General features: G+C 45.2%; 1 protein-coding gene across 2 annotated transcripts in view; it reads right to left on the bottom strand.

Annotated features, from left to right (window-relative positions):
- Positions 1–27169, bottom strand: part of LOC109865868 (kalirin) — a 260858-nt gene that overhangs the window by 82874 nt on the left and 150815 nt on the right. For both annotated transcript variants that reach the window (XM_031794240.1, XM_020454357.2), the window contains exons 11-18: positions 20833–21024; positions 14087–14256; positions 11599–11773; positions 10783–10978; positions 9187–9353; positions 6396–6515; positions 1428–1646; positions 1025–1174 (exon numbers count right to left, since the gene is read on the bottom strand). In XM_031794240.1, coding sequence (XP_031650100.1) covers positions 1025–1174; positions 1428–1646; positions 6396–6515; positions 9187–9353; positions 10783–10978; positions 11599–11773; positions 14087–14256; positions 20833–21024 — 1389 coding nt within the window. The remainder of the gene's footprint in view (positions 1–1024; positions 1175–1427; positions 1647–6395; positions 6516–9186; positions 9354–10782; positions 10979–11598; positions 11774–14086; positions 14257–20832; positions 21025–27169) is intronic.

Consider the following 27169-nt stretch of genomic DNA (forward strand, 5'->3'; position numbering starts at 1 on the left):
AATTTGATACGAGAGGCTTATTTGATCGAACATAACGTTCTTAATGGTTAGTTTGTCACGAATGCACTGATATAAGTGGATGCACGTGGCATTTCATCAACTAGAAAATGTAAAAAATAAAATATATAGAGTTGTGCCTGTTGTTCACATGTATATCTGCCCTCTCATTGGCAAGAACTGTCCATTCCGATCTCACCTCATGTATTTCCATTGTTAGAGCGGTCATTCAACTATCTTGTCAATATAATAGAAAATCTTTGTTGGAGGTAAATACAAACACAGCAATGACGATCTTGTTTGTCTAAATCTGCTTCTCATTCTGTACATGTGGTATTCCAAAAATGAAAGGATCGAGCAGAGCAGAGAGATGCAGAAGACGGAAGAAGAAGACAATAAAAAAAGGAGAAGGGAGAGGAATGAAATGTTAGCAACACTAGCTAGTTACTTTTGAAAGAGCTGTTTTAAAAGTATTTTTAGCTAGCTGGCCCGCCATTAGCTAGCTAATGTTAGCTAGCTCGCTAATGTTAGAAAGCTAGCTAATGTATTAGCTTGCTAATATTCCTCTCGCTATTTATTCTGTAACGTTAGCTAGTTTCAAGTGTACATTGTATTACTGTCGTCCTTACATAGTTAGTGATACCACTGAATTTTCCCTGGAAGTTTTCCATTTTATTTCTAGCTAGCAAGCTGGGTCATTATGCTGTTATGCATTTGCCGCGTTTGGGGAAAAGGAACAAAGAGGGGTGGGTGACGATTCTTGATCTTGAGTCAATGACCCAGCTAGTGTGGCTACTAGCTAGTTAGCTAGTTAGCTTCATCTGTTTGTTTGCTAACTTTGTAGCTAAATGGGATTGCTAGCTAGCTACGTATTTATCTGTACTGTAAACTAGCTAATTGTCTATGTTGGTTTATTATTTCAATATTATTATTATTATTATTATTTCAACACGATGTATCGCCACAGACAAAGGAGGCACAGGGAATAGGGAACCATTTGAGACACAACCATGTTGCTCTGCTGTACCTTGAGGAAGGCTTCCTTCTGCTCCAGGTGTTTGCTGATGAGGGGGATGACATGGTCCGTCTCGGCCAAAGCTCCCAGCTTGTCATGGCCACCACACCAGTCCTCATCTCTCCTGTACTCTTGCTCCAGACTCTCCAGCACACTGCACACCTGAGGAGGGTACAGGGGTCTCAGTTAGTCTTCATGCTAGGTTGGACACAATTTCGAGGTGCCATCACAGAACAGGACATTCTACCAATATGCAGCCTTTTCTATAGGGACAGGATGACAAGATGGAGGCCATCCAGGCCACCACCACCATTTGTCTCAATGGATGGGAAATGCTCGAGGTGGTTCTTGAGTGATTCCAACACACCTAAAAACAATTCAGGGAGCGCTATGTGGGGGTGGTGTGGACACACACCTGCTCAGAGGTCTTGTAGAAGGCCACAGAAGCGTTGACCAGCTTGAGTCGATCCTCCATCTTGAGCATGAGCTGTTGCCAGTGCATGGCCACCTTCTCGGCGCAGGCCCGTATGCCGTCCGGGTCAAAATGGCCCGCCTGGAGCATGACCTCAGCCTTCTGCTGCACTTGCAGGGCACTCTGGTGCGTCTTCTGGAGGGAATTGGCATGGAAAAGGGACTGGGAGGGGGACACAGAGAGAGAAAAAGAGAGAGGGGTTGTTTAGGTTCAGGGTAAGTGACATGACAATGTTACATGATCATGTGTTAATTTTAACAGTGTAAATATGATGTTTTTTACAAACTGAACATGTGCCAAGACTTTATATATTCTTTTGCGGAAATGGGTTTTCTACAATGTTGTTTTTTGGGGCTGAACCATAGGTGAGGCATGGTAATGTTAAACCTTTTTTTCTAAAGACTTGATATATGCCATTGACTGTAGTCCAGTCTAGTCTGGTGCTTGCAAGGCATTCTGGGAGCACGGGTATCCTTTAGACGTCATTGCCTATGTGATTAAAACCTTCCAATAAATTATGATTTAAATTTGATGTTTAGTTTTATTAAAAGAAAGATGCAAAAATATGAGAGGCTTGAAGATAAGTGACATTTCATTAGCTACTTGTCTGGAGCTGTCGAAAGATACTGTCACACTAAGAATAAATGCAATTATCTGTCCATATGGCCTCTCCATGCCTAGGTCCCAAATTGCACCCTATGAAGTGCACTACTTTTGACCATGACCCTGGTCAATAGTAGTGCACGATATAGGGAATAGGGTGCCATTTGTGATGTAACTTCGTCTGCACTTCTCTCATTTTTCCTCATCTCACATATACTGTGTACAAAATATTAGGAACACTTTCCTAAAATTGAGTTGCATCCCCTTTAGCCCTCAGAACTGCCTCAATTCCTCGAGGTATGGACTCTACAAGGTGTCAAAAGCGTTCCACTGGGATGCTGGCCCATGTTGACTCCAATGCATTCCACAGTTGTGTCAAGTTGGCTGGATGTCCTTTGGGTGATGGACCATTCTTGATACACATGGAAAACTGTTGAGCATGAAAAAAACAGCAGTGTTGCAGTTCTTGACACACTCAAATCGGTGCGCCTGGCACCTCCATTCAAAGGCCCTTAAATAGTTTGTCTTGCCCATACACCCTCTGAATGGCACACATACACAATCCAAGACTCAATTGTCTCAAGGCTTAAAAATCATTCTTTAACCGGTCTCCTCCCCTTCAGCTACACGGATTAAAGTGGATTTAGCAGGTGACATCAATAAGGAATCATAGCTTTCACCTGGTCAGTCTATATCATGGAAAGAGCAGGTGTTCCTAATGTTTTGTACACTCAGTGTATGTTGTCCTCTAGAAAGAGAATATTCAGTTGTAGCAGTGTCATTTTTTTGGTTTTTGCTTAGCTAGGTTGCACTACATCACAAAGGAAAAAATAAATCCGAATTGAACAGAAATGCATTTTTACAAGTCTATTCAATCTTACAGAATTACACCCATAGAGGCAAACGACCATGTTGTGCTTTTCCTGCCAGCACCAGGCCTGATTTACAACTATAAATCCACCAGAGAAAGCTAACAGGAGAAAAGGAAATAAAGCCGTCAAGAGTAATTCAACATTTATGCACTTACACAAGAATGAGCACAGTGTTTAACTTTAAGTTACTACTTAATCAAAAACATTACAACTTATGTGTTATCATACACCCAAAAAAGGAGGAATTGTTTCCAAAGGGAATACGAGCAATTGAGTTTGTCCTTTGAATGAAAAATCCATTGAAAATATCTGCAGAAAAGGAACGAGAAGAAAATGCACCGTTACATAACAAACAAGGAATTTCATTTCTACATGAGTCCCATTACCTAACTCCAGAAGCCTTCCTAAACTGTAACGTAAAGCAGGTCCGCATCCCAAATGGCTCTCTATTCCCTTTATAGTGCACTACTTTTGACCAGGGCTCATAGGGCTCTGGTCAAAAGTAGTGTACTTTATAGGGAATAGGGTGCCATTTGGGATGCACCCCAGGTCTCTGATCCACAGCTAATGGAGGGCCAGGGAAATGCTGACTCCCCATGAAAGCATAGGACCAAGAGCCATAAACCTTTCATAAAGCATCAATCTTATAGGAGTATATATCACATAACAGTCACTGGTTCATCTAGAACGCTCTGTCAATGTAGTTACTTTTACAACATCCATTTTTCATCTAATATGATATAATCAGGTAAATAGAGACTTAAGTCCCTTAAAGGGTCATCTATGATTGCTGCTTCTATTTGTTTTACTTTTAGAATTATTGATACGATCAGGTCCAAAATGATTTCCTTGATAAAGATGAGCAAAAAAGACGGTATAATAGTATATTATGTATATTAATACAAATACTGGCTATACGTCACGACTTATGCCGAAGTCGGTCCCTCTCCTTGTTCGGGCGGTCGATGTCACTGACCTTCTAGCCATCACTGATCCATTTTTCATTTTCCATTAGTTTTGTCTTGGCGTCCTTCACACCTGGTTCCAATCCCATTCATTACCTGTTGTGTATTTAACCCTCTGTTTCCCCTCATGTCCTTGTCGGAGATTGTTTTATTGTATGTTATGTGCCGGTGTGCGACGGATTTTGTACCCGCTTATATAATTTTTTTGTATATTTTGTTTTTTTGAGTTTTATGAGCACTTATTAAACAACTCTGTTTATACCAAGTTTCTTTTCCTGCGCCTGACTTCCCTGCCACTGACACACACCCATTACACTATATTTTATGCTCACAAATGCAGAAAATTATATTAATTTAAACTAATACAATTCTTCAGAGAAAAAGATTTTGTTTAATAAGTATATATATATATTTCCTCTCAAAGAGATATGGGTGAAAATGATTGGCATCCCTCTTTTCAATACCTTTCAATACCTCACCTTGCGAGGAAGTCGGCACTGAGCCTTTTTGCTAAATGTTTTATGAGATTGGAGAACACGTTGGGAGGGATCTTAGACCATTCCTCCAAACAGAATCCTTCCAGATCCTTGATATTCTTTGTCTGCTCTTATGGACTGACATCTTCAATTCAAACCACGTTTTCAATGGTGTTCATGTCCAGAGACTGAGATGGCCATTGCAAAATGTCAATTTTGAGGTCAATTATCCATTTCTTTGTGAATGTTGATGTGTGCTTCGGGTTACTGTATTGCTGGAAAATCCACTTGCGGCCAAGATTCAGCCTCCCAGCAGAGGCAACCAGGTTTTTGGCTAAAATGTCCTGGAACTGGGTAAAGTTCATGATGCCGTTGACCTTAACAAGGGCCCCAGGACCAGTGGAAGCCAAATATCCCCATAAACATCAAAAATCCATCACCATATTTTACAGTAGGTATGAGGTTATTGTCTGCTGATGTATTCTCAGAAGAGGCTCCAAAACCCACCATTGGTGTGCGTGGCCAAAAAGCTAAATGTTCATGACATCTGACCAAAGCACCAGGCGTTTACATTTTGTTGGATGACGTGAAAACTGAGCTCTTTGGCCACGCACACCAGCGGTGGGTTTGGCGTCGAAATAAGGACGCATAAGCAGAAAAGAACCCCATACCTACTGTAAAGTCTGGTGGTGGATGATCAAGGATGTACGGCGGGATAGTCTAAGATCCCTCCCAACGTGTTCTTCATTGTCATAAAACATTTGAGAAAAAAGGCTCAGTGCCGTTACTCTCGAAAGGTAAGGTATTGAAAGGGATGGAAAAGAGTATCACTAGTTAAACAATAAGCTCTTTCTCTGAGCAATTGTATTCGTATAAAATATAATTGAATATAATTGACCTTTTTTTTAAGTTGCCTACAATACAGTTCAGTCTTTGTATTATTTATTTGATGATTTATTTTATGCTAAAGGTGCAGGTCATTGATTCTTGAAGATTATGTAACTAATAAAGGCCTCATCGTGAGTTTGGTTCAACTGTCGTGCCCCATCAGTACCCAAAATATAAGCTTGTTTTACCTCATCCCTCAGCCGTTTAACAAAAAAAGTGGCGGGGTATCGCTGTGTTGTCGTTTGAATCCCAGATTGCCCCTTTCTCTCTATAGGTCCCAATAGAAACCTGATGTATGGAGAGGGTGAAAATGATTGTGTGTGTGTGTGTGTGTGTGTGATAGGCCACTGTGTTGGCTTTCTAGGGTAAATACGTTTGTTTCCCCCAAAGAGAGGAAGGGATGGTGATTACATTAAGAAAACTCCCTCTACACCCTGCACAGTGATTTCATTAAAGTTCGCTAATAGGTTCTTAAAGGGCTTATTTTCATTCCCCCCAAATCGATTCCAGAGCTGTGCTGGACAGGATTCAGCACACATGCACACGCACGCACCCACACAAACACATATACACAGAAGTATACACACGCAAACACACACACAGTCTTGGGTGGTGGTTCTTGGGCTGGAACAGGCCTCCGGATCCAGGCTTCACTACTCAGAGTCAGAGCCACAGCAGAGCCAGACTGTGTGCCAGGTCACCAGCGTGCTGTGTGTGTGTGTGTGTCGGTGCTGAAACAGGACTTTACCAAGCAGCCCCATCCTGTGTGTGAGCGCTGCCGTCATGCTCAGAGCAGCAGCTATTTAAAGAGCTGAAGGAAAACAACCAGTGCACTGTTTCCCCCAGATAGTGTGTGTGTGTGTGTGTACCCCTGAGCCTGTGTAACGTTGACAGACAATGTTTGCGCGGGTGTGTGCATCTGCGTGTGTGTGTGTCTTAACGGTATACGGAGTTCACACCAAATATGCCATTGCGTTTAGCTGTGTTTACACTTTGTGCATGCTTGTGTGTGTGTGTGTGTGTGTGTGTGTGTAGTTTAATGACAGCACACGTTGCAGTGATTAGCCTGGTCAGTCAGCCTGGTTTTGGGGAGGGGGGAGCAGGTACCTCGATGGCCAGCTGGAACTGCTCATGCTCCCTCTGGAGTTGCTCTGCCTCTGACAGCGAGCTGGCATTCACCATGCTGGCGTTCAGCATGGACTCCCCGTTCCGGATCCAGCCCAGGACCTGCAGGGCGGACACACAGAGAGGAGAAGAGTTTAGAGTTTACATTGGTACAGTACAGTTAGATCTAGGCCAGAGGAGGGAGGCTGGTGAGGGAGGATGTCTCATAATAATGGCTAAAATAGAATGGTACCGAACCTATGAAAACTATGTGTTTGATGTGTCGGATACCATTCCATTGATTCCGTTCCAGCCATAACTATGAGCCTGACCTTTAAAATGCCACCAGACACCATTGGTCTGGGCAACCATCAACTCACGGGAAGCTATGGTCAAATTTGGCTAAAAGAACTGGTCACTTTTTTAGGACTATGAACATGCTCAGTCATGGTTCGCCTCAAACGGCAGTTGAAAACGTCAGAGGGACAGACTGAGTCAGACCTAGAAATACCAAAAGTCAGGCTTATGTAATGCATATCTAATGCGATCCCAAAATAAAGCATGAGATCAAACTAGAGGCACACAGAGCTTTGGTATAGTTAGTTGCGCTTCATAAAAGCACAGCTTGGTGGCATAGTTCAACATAAACAAGGGGATAAACTAGGATTAGCAGTACTATAATCTTCACGGGCATATTAACGATTAGATATTACACGTGTTCCCTTCTGTTCATTTAGGAATCCCATGAGGGATTAGAAACATATGGATCATTTGTTTTCTCTAGCTTCCTGAAACTCAGAGACCGGCTATGCAGAGGATATGGCTCGTCAGTATCTCTCCCTCTCTCCCTCTCTGCCTCTCTCCCTCTCTGCCTCTCTCCCTCTCTGCCTCTCTCCCTCTCTGCCTCTCTCCCTCTCTGCCTCTCTCCCTCTCTGCCTCTCTCCCTCTCTGCCTCTCTCTCTCTCTGCCTCTCTCTCTCTGCCTCTCTCTCTCTCTGCCTCTCTCTCTCTCTGCCTCTCTCTCTCTCTCTGCCTCTCTCTCTCTCTCTGCCTCTCTCTCTCTGCCTCTCTCAGCCTCTCTCAGCCTCTCTCAGCCTCTCTCAGCCTCTCTCAGCCCTTCCCTTTGCTACACCTTTTCCCCCTCCCCTCCCTCCATTACCAACCACACTACCTGGACTGGGCACCGTCCCAGAAGCCTCCTTCATAGCTACTCTCCAGCAATCAGCCCTATTACCATTAGAGTGTGTCATGCAAAGTGGAGCCTCTTCACTCCCAGGTCCCCGGTGAGAGCAGTTTGGCCCTCAATTACAACCGTCCAAATGAGATTAGTGCAGAAGGAAGCTGGCGCGAGATGAGGAAAGAAACTGCGGACGGTGTGAGGGAAGCCAGCAACCATCTGTGGTAGGGTTATTGCGGCTGCATGGCTATAGATTTTTCACCACTGGCTAGCTAGCGCTACTGCAAATGGTGATGGGATTTGCAGTACGTCATAACATGAGTAATTCATCTAGTAAGTAAAAAAGTAACAAGCCGCAATGACTCATAGGAGCCTGTCTCCTGTTGCGTAAGGCAGCTCGACGTACAAGTACACCCCCTGAACAGGACACTAGTCTATGACAGAGCCTTACCTCCAATCTATCTCCTTAACACCGAGTGTCAAGTAGAGACGGATTGGTTCCCATTCCTACAGTCTTTGCTACGATTCGGCCGGGGATCGAACTCCCAACCTTGCAATCTCAGGGCGGACACTCCAACCACAAGGCCACTGAGTCGGTTGACTGATCGACCAGTGCACACTGTTTCATTCATTTCTCCTTTATAAAGTGTATATGAGGTACACTTTCACCAGGGAAGTACGACTGAGATCGACATCTCTTTTCCCTGGGAGCCCTGAGACTTGAGAAACGGTCAATAACAGCAAGAGCAGTAACTCTACTGACTATCTACATGTGGCGTACATTATGTGTGTCACTAGCACTGCGACAAATATCATCCATTATTTACGGAAACTGCAGCATTTATCCAATAAATATCCACTTGCATTGATATTGAGGCTGAATCATTTATGGTTATATTTCATTTGACATTAAGAGGCGATTTGCTACGTGGATGGTCCGGCAGACTTCAGTTTGAGAGAGCGATCCAGACGATGTTATTCCTCTGTATTTCCACAGTTTGTATATGTCTTGCATAGTGAGGAAGGCACACAGCTAAAAGTGCTCTCTGTCAAACTGTCATTCAGATTGAAATTTCCCCAGAGAACTTGCTCTCTCAGAACGCGTCCCAAATGGCACTCTACTCCCTATGTAGTCCATAGGGCTCTAGTCAAAAGTAGTGCACTATATAAGGAATAGGGTCACATTTGAGAGGCAAGTTCAGATTGACACAGACAATACATTACTAGCCTGTCTGAGAAGTGATTCAATAATCGAGTTGAGCGTTTTTCAATGGCACTGGCATACATTGACTTCACATTTGACTCTAGGCCATACAGGCAGATCAGTAGGCAAAAATGTTTGAGAGGAGTGAACAGCTGTCTTCACCAAGAAGCTAATACAAGCCAGTCATTGATCAAACACTGAGCCACTGCTGGCAGCCACGCGCACACACTGACTCTTTGATGTAGGGTGCAGTCTGCTGGGTGGATGTGCGTGTATATTTGCACGTGCGGGTTTGCGTGTGTGTGTGTGTTTGCGTGAGTGTGTGTGTGTGTGTGTTTGAGACAGCCCTGGACTCTCACCAGCCCAGTTCGCCCTCGTTACCCCTATAATATATAAGCATGGGTGTACACCCACCTGTTTGACCTCTGACTGCAGATGGCGGAGCTGCAGACACTCCTGCAGTCTCTTCTGGGTCTGGTCAGCGCTGACGTCCAGCTCATGCTGCTTCTCATGGAGGAACTCCAGCAGCTCCTGGACCTGAGTGGCCAGATCCACCTCTTTCTCCCCAGTCAACTCAATGCCTAGAACACCACACAGGCACGATGGTCATTACGACATGAAATCATACAGTCACAAGTAGTTACATACCATACATGAAGCTATGCATTTGTCCTGTTTTCAGACAAACTGGTTGAAACAATGTTGTCCCCATGTTACTTCCATCAAATAATGAAACGTGATGGTGTTGAATTAACGTGGAAAACTGATATTTATTTTTTGTATTTTTGTCACTGAACTTTAAATCCAATGAGATGGTTAGCATTATTGTTGAGAGCCCTACTGGCCCAGGTCAAAAGGTGTACACTATATAGTGAATGGGGTGCCATTTGGAATGCTCCCATACAGTTGTGTTTTGTCGTGCAATAGGAGTGACCTCATAAGGTAATATAAACTGGACCACTAGGTGGAGATAGTGCACTAGTCCTTCTCCAATGAACACCAGCTAATTTCTCTCCGCCTTGTTCTTTCTCAATGAATGAAATCACCCGACTTAAAAAGACAACACTTCACTTCAATGTCTAATTAAATCATTACTGGGACTATCCAAAACCACAGGGTTATCAAGTGTATCTGAGGAGACAAGAAAAGTGCGTTCCAAATGGCACACTGTGCACCCTGGTCAAAAGTAGTGCATTTCAAAAGGAATAGGGCGCCATTTAGGACGCAGTCACAGTGAGGAGGAGTACCACTCCAAAAAAACATCGATACAAATGTCTATACTGTACAGGTTTAAAATGTGACCCTTACACTGGGCTAATTCAATCTTCCAGGGGGAAATATTGTGGAGAGTCCAGCCCACACCTTTGGAGGGCTTAAGTCTCCTTTGGACAGGAACGAGGGGGATGTCACAGACCACACAGTCCACGAAGGGCACACGAGGGTGGCCCAGATTGAGTGCTTTCCCCAGAGGGCCATTTGGGATGCAGCCCAGGCCTAGAATTAAACCCCATGCAGTGCAGTGAAGAGGGTAAGAGGATTGTGCTGAGGGGGAAGGTAAAGCCTTGCTTTTCAAACCTAATTCCTGACTCCTCTCCCTCTCTCCAGATGGTGAACTCCACCGATGTTCAGATAAGACTTCTACTACCCCTCTGAACCTCTACTGCTACCAGCCTCCCTCCATCCCTCACAACCATCAGATCCTTTCACATGAGCCCAAGTCAGGTGGCCGGTGGGTGGACCGCTGCTCTCTCTGAGTTGGCAGGGCAGCAAACCTACCCATTTACTCTCCTGTCCCTCTCTCTTAACCCATTCTACGCCTAGCCCGGTGACATAGCTGTAGCCGTAGACTGTCATGGCAGAACTACACACCATGTGAGTTGCGCGACCTTTACATCATGCAGAACAGACACGTCCAGTGACAAGAGCGTCATTAGGGAGCAAAAGAGATGCAGCTGAGTGTCCCCCCCCCCCCCCTATCGCTGCACAATATGAGTGGCTGTCAGTGTTCACCTGAGGCCTGGACCTCCATGATGTACTGGTGCAGGTCCTGTCCCTGCTGCATCACCTCGAAGGTCATGTTGTTCATGGCCAGCTTGCGCTCCGTGTGGCGCTGCAGCCGCTGCTCGGCCAGGGTCAGGTCCTCCGAGTTGAAGTCGTTCACCTGGCGCAGCAGGTCCTCGTTCCACGCGTCCAGCTCCGCCGTCACCTGCAGGGAGAGCAGAGGGCAAAGGTCAGAGGTTAACAATGTCGTTAGTGTTACACCCGGATGGCACACCTGGGGGGGGGGGGGGGGGTGTATGTATCAAGCATCTCAAGAGTACGAGTGCTGATCCGGGATCAGGTCCCCTTTGTCCATCTAGTCTTATTCGTCGTGTTCTAAAAGGCAAAACTGATCCTAGATCAGCATCCCTACTCTGGGATGCTTGGTACACTGAGAGTCTTGTCACTAAGTTATTACGTGCAGCTCAGATGATATGGTGAAACAATACCACAGCCAAATCTCTTCCCTTAGGCATACGGTACATTTATAAGAACAGTATATAGCTCTTCCCATATTATAGTTCATAATGACACCATTGCATAACCCAATGGTAATTCACAGCACGTCTCAGGTCTAGGACATACTAGGAGAGCAGCACTGCACTGCACGTAGTTATCTATCAAAGTCAACTGACATTAGGTCTCTCCAAGCCTTACGCTACAATCATTAGATTACTGTGTGGCCAGCAGATGGGCACAGTACACAGTAGCCCCCCCCCCACTCCCATCGACCTGCCACCTGAGCCCCCTCTACCCCTCCCCCAGCCGCCGTCTTCCCGCTCACACCTCGATGGTGTACTGCTCAAAGATGCGTAGCTGCAGGAAGATGTCCAGTTTGATTTTCCTCTCGTGGAACAGCTCCTCCATCTGGCCCTGGGCCTCGTCCAGGTGCTGCAGGACACTCTCGATGTGGGCGATGGAGCTGTTGTGGGGCATCTTGTTGGTGGACATTGCAGCGTCCCTGGAGCCCAGGAGGAGAGAGAGACAGAGAGACAGAGAGAGAGACAGAGAGAGAGAGACAGAGAGACAGAGAGAGAGACAGAGAGAGAAAGAGGAGAGAGAGAGAGAAAGAGGAGAGAGAGAGGAGAGAGAGAAAGAGGAGAGAGGAGAGAGAGAAAGAGAGAGGAGAGAGAGAGGAGAGAGAGAGAAGAGAGAAACCTGAACTGTGAGACAGGCAGCAATAAGACCAAGGCTCAAATGGCAACCTATTAACATCCTCCCTTTATTGCGCACTATCTTTGACCAGGGCCCCTAGGACTGTAGTAGTGCCCTATAGAGAATAGCAAAACAGACGCAATGGGGGTGTTCTTGTCATGGTGTTAAGTGTTCAATAAGAAAGGTTGTAAAATATGCAATAAACGAGGCAGCTCTATGGAATAGCCTAATTGCCCACACTGTAAAGGCACTGTAGTCCTTTCCTGTGGTCAAATGACCTAGTGTCAGAAATCAAAACATTTTTTTTTTTTTTTTTACAGAAACGAAATGACAAAATGTAGACCTACAGTATCTTTGCTAAATGCGTTGACTTGAAGCCATTTGCAGTCCACATTGTTCTAAGCGGCTTCAATAGCATCCACACTGCCGTAGGAGTCAGGACTACTGTAAATTGCATTATGGCTGATCATGGACATGCCAGACATTGTCAATAAGCCAGATGAAATGAATTCTTGATTAAGGCCTAAAAAGAGAACAAATAATTCTAAAAATTCTTACATTTTTAACAGAACAACAACTCGTTTTAAATAGGCTATGGTCACACTTACAGGCACCGTCATTTCTCCCCGTGGGCGTATAATATTAAAACAACGCAGATATGAAGGGTTTAACGCACATCCAAACGTTTCACAGTAGCTGGACAGAGATCCAACATAAAGAGAAAGGGAGAACGTCCACTCACCGTTATACTGCTCCCAAATAGACCTGTGCTTTATGAACATAATCAGGAGCCAAACCTTTTATTCCACAGTCTTGACTACTTTGCGATTGCATCGGTCAGACAAAAAACGGCCTTAATTGAGAGGAGGGGAGACTATGCTTGGTTTTTAATGAAATAAAACAAAATGGGAATTATTATATATATTTTTTTAATGTTTCTAAATACAAAGTATACAGGCACCAAAAGCCCATTGGGCTTCTCTTGTACCATGCGCGTATAAACGGTGATCGGCACGGCTGGATAGGCTGTGTTCCGCTGTCAAAGTTCATTCCGTAACCAACTGCGTTACAGGTTGGTCTTAAATATCCCCGTCAGCGCCGTCTGAAATTAGCACTTTGGATCAGGTTTTTAAGGACACACCTCAAATATTTCCACCCCGACCATCTGAGCTCATATAAGACAGGTAACCTGGTTGTTAGGGCTGGTAAATGCCTGTGCGCCAGTTTTTACATGATGAAATTGCAAACTTAACACCAGCCGAAAAGAAATTGCCCTATATCTGACATGGTACAGGTGTCTTATAGTTTTATACTTTGGTTTTAAATGACATTTGCCTGTGTGACCCTGATTTAGCCCACTGCTGTAAAAGGTTAACACACCTGCCCCCTGGAGTGGATTAGCAATTACAACACCTATCACAATGCAGTATTGAACTTCGAGTGCATCCCAAATGGCACCCTATAGGATGGGACACAGCCTTATAGTACAGCAATCTATATCTGTTCTCGGACACTTGACACTCTCTCCCACACATGGGTCTGTGGCCCATAAAACAAGCGAGTGTGTTTTGTTGACTGCAGTGAAATGGCATCATATTTCCATCGCTCTTGACAGTACACTCTTAGACAAAAAAAGGTGCCAGGAGAACCATTTGAAGAACCCATTTTGGTTCCAGGTAGAATCCCTTTGAGTTCCATTTAGAACCTTTTCCACAGAGGGTTCTACATGGACTGAAAATAGTTCTACCTGGAACCAAAAAGGGTTCTCCTATGGGGACAGCAAAATGACCCTTTTGGAACCCTTTTTTCTAAGAGTGTACAGTATAAATCGTCTCAGAGTAGGAGTGCCGATCTAGGATCAAGTCCCCCCCGTCCGTGTAATTTTATTCATAATGATCTAATAGGCAAAACTGATCCTAGATCAGCCCATAGTTCTCCCCACTGTCCCCTGGTGGAGGCCTCTGTAGCAACACCCCGGGGTGAAGTTTCCCCTAGGTTCAGATCTAGGATCAGCTTCCCCCATTCCTAACCTTATCCCTTAGTGGGGGAAATGTAAAACTGACTCCAGATCAGCATATAGGGGCAACTTCACCCTAAATGTAGCACATACAGCACTGACCTGAGCTGCTGGATGAGATCCTCTCCCTCCTTGATGACGTTAAGCGTAGCCTCCAGGGTGGCCGTCTGCTGCTGCTGGAACTGCTTGATGAGCTCCTGGACTGACTCCACCGAGTCTGAACACACCTCCTCCAACAGCTCCTTCTGCAGGTCCTCCATCCACGTCCACAGCTGGAGGGAGAGAAAGAGAGAGAGAAAGAGAGAGAAAGAGAGAGAAAGAGAGAGAGAAAGAGAGAGAGAGAGAAAGAGAGAGAGAGAAAGAGAGAGAGAAAGAGAGAGAGAGAAAAAGAGAGAGAGAAAGAGAGAAAGAGAGAGAGAGAAAGAGAGAGAGAAAGAGAGAGAGAGAAAGAGAGAGAGAAAGAGAGAGAGAAAGAGAGAGAGAGAAAGAGAGAGAGAGAAAGAGAGAGAGAGAAAGAAAGAGAGAGAGAGAAAGAGAGAGAGAAAGAGAGAGAGAAAGAGAGAGAGAAAGAGAGAGAGAAAGAGAGAGAGAAAGAGAGAGAGAAAGAGAGAAAGAAAGAGAGAGAAAGAGAAAGAGAGAGAGAGAGAAAGAGAGAGAAAGAGAAAGAGAAAGAGAGAGAAAGAGAGAAAGAGAGAAAGAGAGAGAGAGAGAGAGAGAGAGAGAGAGAGAAGGAAGGAAGGAAGGAAGGAAGGAAGGAAGGAAGGAAGGAAGGAAGGAAGGAAGGAAGGAAGGAAGGAAGGAAGGAAGGAAGGAAGGAAGGAAGGAAGGAAGGAAGGAAGACACGTTACAACAGAACTCAACATAACTCACACCCTGAAGGTCAGACTGTAAAGGACACAATGGGTGAAACTTTAAGCAGCAATAGTTGTCTAACAGCAATGCACTGACTTAGTAAAATAGACAGTAACTTTTCAGTTTGGCTTCACATGTATAATACGAACGCAGGACGAGTACTCAACACATACTGTATCTCTCTTTAGACAAATTGTTTGACAGCGGGGAAGAAATAAATCCATTTCCTTTTCCATCTCCACAATTAGAGAACTGCTCTCAAAACCCAATGCCCATTTCTCAAACTACACTGCTTATTTATTTATTTTTTAAATCACAGAAAAAAAGATTAACTTGCACTTTAATATTTCAATGAGGGAACAGGAGCTTGAATATACAATTACACACAGCACCTGAAGCATAATCCGAGTAAATTGGCAGGAGACGTTTGGTTGTGTTGAGGGGGGAATGAATCGCAAAGTTCAGCACCTGCTTCATCATCATTTCAGTATCAGCACACGCTAGCTTGGCAAGATTGTTGTCCCAAATGGCCTATTCCTTATATAAAGTTAACTACTTTTTACCAGGGCCCATATAGGGAATAGGGTCGTCATTTGGGATGCAGACTCCCTCACTGTTCGCAGTCAGCTCAAGCTCTACTGAGATGCACTGTTGAGGTTTTTCCTATTTACATTAAAAAAGGAACTTGCTGGACATAGATTTGGCCTGCTAGGCTTGCTGGTCCTCAAAGCATACTCATAGGACATTATGGTAAACGCAACGCTGCTCTGCCCTTCTCACTCTCTCCGGGTGCAGTGTGTGTGTGAAATGAGTTACTCTCATAACAGTTCATCTAGTATGAAGAGTTTCGTTATTTTAGCCATGACAATAACAGCACTTTACCCCGAATGCACCAAGACATAAACGATGCACGGATTTACTGCTTGCTAAGTGTTCCTCCACAGACAATAATTGGAAGATGGAAACGAGTCAAGATGGTGAGCACCACAAGTGGATGCTCAAGTGTTGTTTGCAACACTGCAATGAGGTCGACAACACAGGCGTAGCCTAATCATTGAACCAGATAAGTACAACGGCAAGATCTAGCATGACACAACTCATGGACACTAACAGACACGTTGTATTCCAGGAACCACATTCCTAAAAGAATGGCGCACGAAAACCCCCCCCCCCAAAAAACACACCTCAGGATACTAACGTCATCACCTCCCTCCAGTGAGACACTGTATTCCATCCCAAATGGCACCCTATTCCCTTTATAGTGCACTAATTCTGACCGGGGCCCTATCCACATTCCTATAGGGCTCTGGTCAAAGGTAGCACGCTTATATAGGGATATCGGGTGCCATTTGGGACACAGGCGCTGTCATCATTTCCACTCAAACCTGTACATTGGCTCACTTCACTCATGACTGTGACTATACACACATGCAGATGGGATTATCTGTGTCTTTTGAAGGGGTTAAAAAAAAATGAATAAAGCAGAGAGTGGCGTTGCCATCTTGGTGGTTCCCATGGTAACCGCTCCCCATGACTGATCTGAGCTCGCTCAGAATTAAACATGCTTCCCTGTGTGACTCCTGCTTCAGCTAATGGATCCGGGCTGTGTTGCGCTGCACTGGGCATGGCCAGCACCACACAGCTACCACACATATTTACAGATTTCACCACGAACCTGAATTAGGATTAGACATAGGATTAGGGTGAAATTGGTTATGCATACTATTTGTAATCCCAGGTTTGTAATACTGTAATAGAATATACTGTACAAGCACACACACGTCACACTTGCACACAGATTTCACCATGGACCAGAATTAAGACATGGGATTGGGGTGAAATAGGTTGTGCATAATAGTTGTAATCCTGGGTTAATGTAAATGCTCCAGTCAGAAGACACTGAGAGCATATCAATACTCTATGTCTCATGTGGAGTCCATAGTGAAGTATCCTCCTCCTTCATTTAGCTTGCATCCCAAATGGCACATATTCCCTCTATAGGGCACCGCAATACGTTTGACCAGGGCTCATGGGGAATAGGCTGCCATTTGGGACACGGAGCGAGAGTGCCAACATCAAGCAGCCTAAACGAACACATGAATGAGCCGTTTGGACCCCTATGGGCTCTGGTCAAAAGTAGTCAAAAGTAGGGTGCCGTTTGGGAAAGCCTTGTCCCAGCCATCTCTCGTAATATTGCCCTGAGTGAACATGTGGCAAACACACCGAGCCTTTCCAACAGTTCCTCTGTGTCATTGATAAATCACGGCTCTGATTGCTTTCCTCGTCTGTTTGACGGCACAGTCTGACCGAGCACTCACGGGAGAGTCCCAAATGGCACCCTATCCCTGTAAAGTGCACTTTGTTTGACCAGAGCCCATGGTATGGAAAGTGGTCAAAAGTAGTGCCCTATAAAGGGAAATAGGGCACCACTTGGGATGCGGACCATGTCTCCATGTAGACCCCTGTCCAGAATGCAAATTAGTATCTTTCAGCTCACACAGCACAGCAGCCTAAAACCTTATTTCTTTTAGCTAATTGCTGCTTTCTGTTAGTCTGGTAGAAAGTATATTAAATGTCAATCGATATAGAGATAAAACCATAAGCGCAAGCAGAAGGCGGAGGCAGCCGAGGAGAAAGCAGATGAGAGAAATGAAAAAGATGCATACATTACGGTGGAGTGATTACCCCTCCGTAAATCAAAATTTGCTCGGCGGAGCGCATCGTTTTCTTTTACGTGAGCGGAGGAAAACACAAACAACAAAACTTCCCCCTGGCAGTGAACACCACATCAAGCGAGTAACACTAAGTTGAAAGTTGTCAGTAATTGTCCGTTGAGCCGGTGTTGACAGGGATTTGGTGGCATTAGTGATGCATCTGATGCAGTGAGCGTGCCCTCAGTAAACTGGCTATTTCGTGTCATTAGGCTTTTAAAAAGCAATGCCATCTCCGTAGACCACTACTATAGACACCGCCCTATGAAGCGAGCGTCCCAAATGACACCCTATTCGCTATGCAGTGCACTACTTTTGACCAGGGCACATAGTCACCCATTGGGCTCAGGTCAAAGGTAGTGCACTTCATAGGAAAAAGGGGGATGGGATGCTATTGGGATGCTCTTGGTCTCTAAATCAATAAGGGATGTGGCCTTGGCTTTCAGGATAACAATCAGACCCTAGGAGTCTTATCTCAGGCCAATCTAAGCACAGGTTAGTGTGCGTCTTCAGGCCAAGCTCTCAGATCCCCTGAAAAGCCCAAAATGTAAACTATTAAAGAAAGACTTGAGTTTCGGTTCTATCAGAGTCCAACAACATTTCCTGGTCTGGTCTACGTCTCAAATGGCACCCTATTCCCTACATAGTGCACTCTTAGAACAATTGGTGCTATCTAGTACCTAAAGGGGTTATTCGGCTGTCCCCACAGGAGAAGCCTTTGAAGAACCCTTTTTTGGTTCAAGGTTGAATCTATTTGTGTTCCACGTAGAACCCTTTCCGCAGAGGGTTCTACACGGAACTCAAAAGGGCACTACCGGGAACCAAAAAAGGGTTATCCTATGGGGACAGTCGAAGAACCTTTTTGGAACCCTTTTTGTAAGAGTGTGGTGCCTTATATAGGGGATAGGGTGCCACGTAAGATGCAGCCCGTCATCCATAAGCAATCTACCATAATGCATCATGTCGACAGGAGCAAGCCAGTCAGAAGGTAAGCTGCTCCTCTGCTCCGAACACAGTGAATAACATAAATCGGCTTTCTGAAAAGACTGCAGAGTGGGCTGTTGGAAAGGGTACAAGGTGGAGACTTAAAAATGGTAGCAAACAGTTTAATATCAGCCGTATATACTGTATACGCCCCATACAATGTGCGATTTTCAGATCATTGCCATTTTTCTTTTCTCAGTCTGATATTCCGCTAAGATACTTCCCACAATCACTCTGCCTAGTCACTCTCTGCTCTGCGTTGAGCGGCTGCGACTCCGAAAACCCACACTCCCACTGCTTCTCATAGATCACTGGGACTGGCTCACGAATGATGTGTGTGTCTGTGTGTGTGCGTGTATGTGTGCGTGTAGGTGTGTGTGTGTGTGTGTAGCTGATGAATGATGGCTCCATTAGGAGAGCTGAACCAAGAGGTGCTCCAGAGGTTCCACAGGTGAATCGTGGTACCCCGCAGCGCAGGATAATGACTCTGGCTCGTAGGTTGGTCAGGAAAATCAGAAGACCACAACAAGCAGTGGTCACCCAGCCCAGCGTACACAGGCCTTTTATGTCTTCCTCCTGTCCCAGTGCTCAAAGATGTGCCGCATTAAGGGAATAGACAATGGTACCGTATTACTTTACAGAGCACTAATTCTGACCAGGGCCCATAGGGTTCGGGTCGAAAGTAGTACACTACACGCTGAAGAGCTGCTAGGGGAAGAGGGGAGAACAGCAAGCTGTCGAGAGAGAGAGAGAGAGAGAGAGAGAGAAGAGAGAAGAGAGAAGAGAGAAGAGAGAAAAGAGAGAAAGAGAGAAAGAGAGAAAGAGAGAAAGAAAGAGAGAAAGAGAGGAGAGAAAGAGAGGAGAGAGAAAGAGAGAAAGAGAGAAAGAGAGAGAGAGAGAAGAGAGAAGAGAGAAGAGAGAAGAGAGAAGAGAGAAAAGAGAGAAAGAGAGAAAGAGAGAAAGAGAGAAAGAGAGAAAGAGAGAAAGAAAGAGAGAAAGAGAGGAGAGAAAGAGAGGAGAGAGAAAGAGAGAAAGAGAGAAAGAGAGAAAGAGAGAAGAGAGAAAGAGAGAGAGAGATTTAGACCCAACCAAATCGTGAGAAAACAAAAAGATGATTACTTGACACATTGGTAAGATTTAACAAAAAAACTGAGCAAACTAGAATGCTATTTGGCCCTACACAGAGAGTACACAGTTGCAGAATACCTGACCACTGTGACTGACCCAAATTTAAGGAAAGCTTTGACTATGTACAGACTCAGTGGGCATAGCCTTGTTATTGAGAAAGGCCGCCGCAGGCAGACCTGGCTCTCAAGAGAAGACAGGCTATGTGCACACTGCCCACAAAATGAGGTGGAAACTGAGCTGCACTTCCTAACCTCCTGTCAAATGTACGACCATATTAGAGACATATATTTCCCTCAGATTATACAGATCCACAAAGAACTCGAAAACAGACTAGATTTAGATAAACTACCATATCTACTGGGTGAAATACCACAGTGTGCCGTCACAGCAGCAAGATGTGTGACCTGTTGCAGCAAGAAAAGGGCAACCAGTGAAGAACAAACACCATTGTAAATACAACCCATACTTGTGTTTATTTATGTTCCCTTTTGTACTTTAACCATTTGCACAGAGTTACAACACTTTATATAGACATAATATGACATGTGTAATGTCTTCATTCTTTTGGAACTTTGTGAGTGAAATGTTTACTGTTCATTTCTGTTCTTACTTTCAGTTTTGTATATTATCTACTTCACTTGCTTTGGCAATGTTAATATATGTTTCCCATGCCAATAAAGCCTCTTTAATTGAATTGAGAGAGAGATAGAGCTGTGAACTTGTGAACATCACAAAATCGGGTTAACAGTCAAAGATAACAGTTGGACACTGATTTTAAAGAGTGTAAGAATAGATGGTGGTAGGTCTGTGAAGTAGCCCTCACACAGACAGAATGTCCATCCCTATTAGCAACCTTTTGACCAGGGATGTGGGCTATTGTAGTGCACTATATAGGGAATAGGGTGCCCAGGCTGGTCACTCACATATGGCATGGATCAGGCTGCACTAACTAGAGAGAAGACTCCCTGCATACCTTAGTAATCTGGGTGCGATCCTCTGTGAACGGCTGGTATGAATGCCCTGTCTGTCGCCAGCGATCAGCGACACTCGCAGACGGGCATCTTGAGGCTGCATAAGCCAAGCCAACCCCCGAGTCTCAACCCTGTGCCAAGTTACTGCTCTCCAGGACAGGGAGCGTGAACCATCATGCAGGTCAGGGTTCAAAGGTCTTACCTCCTTGGTGTGGGTGTGGAAGGAGACCGACATGTCCAGCAGCAGTTTCCTCTGCTCCACCCGCCGGACAAAGTCTTGGATCCTGACCTCCAGGTGTCGCGCTGCTTTGTAGATCTCCTCCGGGTCACATTCCCCAGTCTGGGCCAGCTGCTCGGCCGCCTCCAGGAGCTTGTCTGCGTTGGTGTAGGTGTTCTGGTACACAGGGGAGACAAAAGGGCAGCTCAATTAGATGACCGCAAACACAAGTGGGTAGAGAACTGGGTCTGCAAGGTGCACTCTACAGGATCTTACCGGCTGCAACTCTGGGGTCTCCAAGTTCATTGACAACTGTGTCTGTCTGCACTCTGTCTCTGCATGCTTTGCCTGACTACTGCACTCCTGTCTCCCTCTCCTCCACCGCCACAGACAGGCAAGACCTCTCTCTCTGATGGGCGCCTCCACTACTAAATTGCCCCAAAACTCTGCAGAGTGGCAGGGTAAATCCTTGGCTATCCAGATGTGGTAATCCCACAGCTTGGCAAGTGTTGTCTCTGGATCAACACGACAGTGGGGACTAAGTCCGTAGAGCATCAGCCATCAGGGCAGGACAGATTAATGTCTGGCTAGCATGTAGCGTGTAACAAGTAGCAGCGTGGTGATCTGACTAGGATGGGATGACCCAAAGGCTCGGGAACTGGTCACCTCCTGTAAGGTTGTGGCACATTCACTGGGTGCATATGGCTCTGGTAAAAGGTAGTGCACTAGAAAGGCAGTAGGGTGCCATTTGGGATGCATTCTGGGCCTTTTAGGAATAAAGATGCCATATGGGGACCCTTACCTAGTGACACTCACCCTGGAGAAGATTTAACACTGTGGGCATCATCATAATCACAGTCATGTAATTCAGATCCTATCTCTCCCTACCTACTGTGTCTGTCTGGCACTGAAGTCCAAACAAGGCTCAACCTGGGGCGCCCCGGTGATGTGGGCGGGGAAAGCCACTGTTTGGAGTGTCAGCCACGCCCCACAACCAGCATTGTATGCTGCAGCAAGCTAGGCTGCAGGGCTCGGCCCACACCTGAGGCCACTCTGCCTCATTAGGCTGCAACACAGTCTGGAGAAATTCAAGGGCCTGCTTTAGTTCAGCACGGGGGAGCTCCTGGCTGGACGCTGGAGGCTGAGTTATAAAGACATTTGGTTGAAGCCCTGGAGTTAACAGACTACAAGAGAAGCTGGTAGCAGCCCAGAACATTTTCTTTAAAGTTAAGGCTAACTCTAGGTTCAGTTAAAACCTCTACAAGATTGGTGTCCCGACCTCGGGACGGTTGAGCTAACGTAGGCTAATGTGATTAGCATGAGGATGTAAGTAACAAGAACATTTCCCAGGACATAGACATATCTGATATTGGCACAAATCTTAAATTCTTCTTAATCTAACTGCACTGTCCAATTTACAGTAGCTATTACAGTGAAATAATACCATGCTATTGTCTGAGGAGAGTGCACAAAGTTATTAAGTTATTAATAAACCAATTAGGTACATTTGGGCAGTCTTGATACAACATTTTGAACAGAAATGCAATGGTTCATTGGATCAGTCTAAAACTTTGTACATACACTGCTAAAATCCAAATTGCGCCTGGGATGGAATAACACATTATGGCCTTTCTCTTGCATTTGAAAGATGGTTGTTTTTTTCTTTGTATTATGTTTTACCAGATCTAATGTGTTATATTCTCCTACATTCATTTCACATTTTCAAATGGTATCAAGAATATGCATATCCTTACTTCAGGTCCTGAGCTACAGGCAGTTAGATTTGGGTATGTCATTTTGTGGCGGAAATTGAAAAAAAGGGTCTGATCCTGAAGAGGTTTTAAGGAGATTGGGAGAGTGTTTTGTTTTCCATTCATGTTTGAGAACCAGCTTTGTGAACCTTTTATTTTGACTAAATATGCCAGCCTAGCCTGGTTTAGGCTGTGCCCCAGAAGCGTTGGGCTTCTGTCATTGTTCCTCCTTGATGCCTTCCTACCAGCCACCTACCAGTCACACCTACCAGTCACACCAGCCAGTCACACCAGCCAGTCACACCAGCCAGTCACACCTATCAGTCACACCAACCAGTCACAGCAACCAGTCTCACCTACCAGTCACGCCAACCAGTCACGCCAACCAGTCACGCCAACCAGTCACACCAACCAGTCACACCAACCAGTCACACCTACCAGTCACACCAACCAGTCACACCAACCAGTCACACCAACCAGTCACACCAAACAGTCACACCAACCAGTCACACCTATCAGTCACACCTACCAGTCACACCAGCCAGTCACACCTACCAGTCTCACCTACCAGTCACATCTACCAGTCACACCAACCAGTCACACCTCAGTCACACCTACCAGTCACACCAACCAGTCACACCAACCAGTCACACCTCAGTCACACCTACCAGTCACACCAACCAGTCACACCAACCAGTCACACCTCAGTCACACCTACCAGTCACACCAACCAGTCACACCAACCAGTCACACCTCAGTCACACCTACCAGTCACACCAACCAGTCACACCAACCAGTCACACCTCAGTCACACCAACCAGTCACACCAACCAGTCACACCAACCAGTCACACCAACCAGTCACACCAACCAGTCACACCTACCAGTCTCACCAACCAGTCACACCAACCAGTCACACCAACCAGTCACACCAACCAGTCACACCAACCAGTCACACCAACCAGTCACACCTACCAGTCACACCAACCAGTCACACCAACCAGTCACACCAACCAGTCACACCAACCAGTCACACCAACCAGTCACACCAACCAGTCACACCTACCAGTCACACCTACCGAGTCGTTACAATACTTAATACTTTTTTCGTTAATCAAATCATTCTGAAGCGGTCATCTTTTTTTTTACACCCTTCAACATATCTTAATCCATCTTCCCCCCCCCCCCCCAAATAAACCGGACAAGGTTTAATAGCGGCTGCTGACATGTAACATTTGAACTCCATGCTTTGATCGACCGTAAAACAAAGATTCAAAATGGGTTTCTCTGTGTGACTTAATGCATGCTGTGGAGGTGGATTTATTTGCCTGTACTGTCAGGTTGATGTGAGTATTGTCGATCCGAATATCCCTCCCTCGCTCCTAGGATGCCTATAACAGGTGTACACCCACGGATCCCTTCTCTGTGTCACATTGGCAGTAGCTCTGGCCCAAATCTCATTTATTCATAGTGAATAGAGAGGACCAGCTTACTATAAGGGGGTACAATGGAGGGTCAATTAAAAGGACATGGATACAGTAAGCAGGATTACAGTTAGAGGGCTCTTGTGTACTTATCTACTGATGTAGAGTAAAGGATGTATTAAAACCCACATCATCTATATTTTCAATAGTACACGCAAAATCCAGAACAGCTACGCATTAGATCACGGTTAAAACCCTTCTCCATGTCAATTCCCTATCACTCGACCACTCCTCCCACACCATTAGACATAGCCTGCGTCCCAAATGGCGCACCATTCCTAGGGAAATATGTAGGGGGATTGGGTGGCATTTGGGACACCACCCAGGCCCAGGCCCAGGCAGCACATAGCTTTCATTGGTTCAGGAAAACTCCTCCCTTGTCCTTTCGTATTATCTTATTCCTCCAAAGCGGTGCAGTCAATAACGCCATTCAGGCTTTCCCTTCGCAGGGTAGCCTAGTGGTTAGAGCGTTGGACTAGTAACTGGAATGTTGCAAGTTCAAACCCCCGAGCTGACAAGGTACAAATCTGTCGTTCTGCCCCTGAACAGGCAGTTAACCCACTGTTCTTAGGCTGTCATTGAAAATAAGAATTTGTTCTTTACTGACTTGCCTAGTTAAATAAAGGTAAAAAAAAATAAAAAAATGGCTGGGCTGAGCTGGAGTCGTCTCTCTTCTTCCCTAGTCTTTTTAACACTGCCAGATTCCCTCTATCGCTTTTATTCAATCTGTTCCACGCGCAGCACTTTTATGGGCTTGTTAACCAGATGCCAGAAACAAAAGCTTTGTGCCCCTCTCTCTCTCTTCCCATTAAGAAGTGCTCAGCCTAAACAAAATCCCCCACTGCATGTTTTCTAGGCAGAATACATCTGAGGCCAGTCATTAGAGAGCTGCACCATTTGTGCCATTCGGGCTATTTTGGGGGGGGGGGGGGGGGGGTTCCATCTACCATGGCAGATTGAATCTGAGCACAACCTCTCTGAATAATTAACTGATGTCATTTCAATGCGGTGTCATTAGGACTTTTCAACATCCTTCTCTTTTGATGTATTATTCGCTCTAAACTGCTGAATGAGTTATTATGATGAAGATCAATTAAAGGCTTTGGGTTCGTGCGTGCATCTGCGTATGTTTGCGTGTGAACTTATGTGGGCGTATGTGTCTAGCCATGTCTGACCCCCCCCCCCCCACCAATAAAAAAAATGTTGGTTTGACTTTGGTTTCAATCTCCTTTGATGAGGTGTCTTGGGGAGATGATGGTGCCATATGTACATGTCTTAATGAGCTCAAATTTCAAATATTCCAATATGAAGTGCTTTATTTGATTCATTAAGCCATTTGATCCATCCTTCAGGAGTAGGGGGGAATTAAAGATCCTCATCTCGTACACTTTTCCCCAGAGAGATGTACGTGGTTAGAAAATAGGGTAAATAATGTTCAGGCCTCTCAGACTGTCCTAATCTGCACCCTATTCCCTGGTGCACTACTTTTGACCAAAGCCCTATGGGACCTGATGAAAAGTAGCGCACTATATAGGGAACAGCGTGCCATTTGGGACACACCGGCAGACCTCTGCTTGCCCTGAAGACAGACACGTTGTCCATCATCAGGAGGGGCGAAAACGTTGTCGTAAATCCAGGATTGCACATCCATTGAGCGTCAAAAGCCATCCCCCTTAACGCTGGTGTTATCACTAGTCACGGCTCATGCTGCTACCATTACACTCAGGAGGTTAGCAAAGCGGAAGAAATGGGACCGGAAATGATTTTATTTACTGGACATCTTATGTTGCCGGGTACATTTCTTATGTTGCCGGGTACATTTCTTATGTTGCCGGGTACATTTCTTATGTTGCCGGGTACATTTCTTATGTTGCCGGGTACATTTCTTATGTTGCCGGGTAGCTGGATGATATCAGATACTCCCTGCGTCCCAAATGGCACCCTATTCCCAACATAGTGTGCTACTTTTGGACCAGAGCCCTATGGCCCCTAGTCAAAAGTACTGCACTAGGGAATAGGTTGCCAGGTGTGACACAGGCGCTATCTACTCGTGTACTACTTGTGACCTATAGTCATATAGCCTATGAAAGCAGGACATCGTACGTTGTGCAGTTTGTCTGTGTGATGAAATTAGAAAAGTGTATTTCCACAGTGGACTGGTTCCAGCTTGTTCTTGCTTGGTCTAAGTCTTCTGGCCTCTTTTCTCTTATGGACTGCAGCTACAATGGGCTGCAAAAACCAAGCCTGCATGCCAATCCCATAAAAAAACACACTTAAGCTAAAAAGACTAGGTTCTCTTAAACGCCTGAATGTATTTCTCATTGCACACTCATTTTGTGTCTCTTGTCAATCACAGCTAACCACGGAAAACCGTAACATTCCGATATTTGGAGTTCAAAGCTAGTCCTTAATTGAAACAATTAAAAAAAGTGTGTCTCTAAAAGCTAAGGGACGGGGCTGGAAAAATGAAAACACTCAAATTCATAGACAGAGATATGGATGCAAAGAATGGCCATCCATGATATCAAATGTACAGTTTTAACCCTGTTTTTAGGCTATACCGTGATCGTTTACATTTAGGATTGTTTACAAACATTGGTGTAAAACAAAAGTATATTTTGGGTTCTGATTGAACACGGCAGTTGAACTAGCTTTAATTTGACATCCTCACTGAATAATAGCCGAACTTGCGTCAAAAAAATACAAATCTGCCATCTGTGAATTGCATTTCAACACTAGGACAGTAGTAATAGGAAGCTTTAAAAAGGACAATAGAACCATAAGTCATTTGGTTGTAACAATGTGTCAGTGTTCAGTTTATCGACCATGTCTTCTCTTGGAACAGTGTTCAGTGGTCTGCCCTTTCACTGACACCTCAGCACTTTGACATTAGACAGAATAGCACAACAGCCTACAGAGTTCAAATCCAGTACAATGCTGCGGTTCAAATGTAGTATAATACTGCAGAAAATGCAGCCTTTGTCGACATTGTAGCAGAGATGAGGCAATTCAATCTCAAAATGACATCCACAATGCCTGAGGAAGTTGCCCCTGAACTCTGATCTGGGGTCAGCTGAACATTTTCCCC

Source organism: Oncorhynchus kisutch, linkage group LG2, assembly GCF_002021735.2.
Source record: "Oncorhynchus kisutch isolate 150728-3 linkage group LG2, Okis_V2, whole genome shotgun sequence".
In the NCBI taxonomy this organism is placed as follows: domain Eukaryota; kingdom Metazoa; phylum Chordata; class Actinopteri; order Salmoniformes; family Salmonidae; genus Oncorhynchus; species Oncorhynchus kisutch.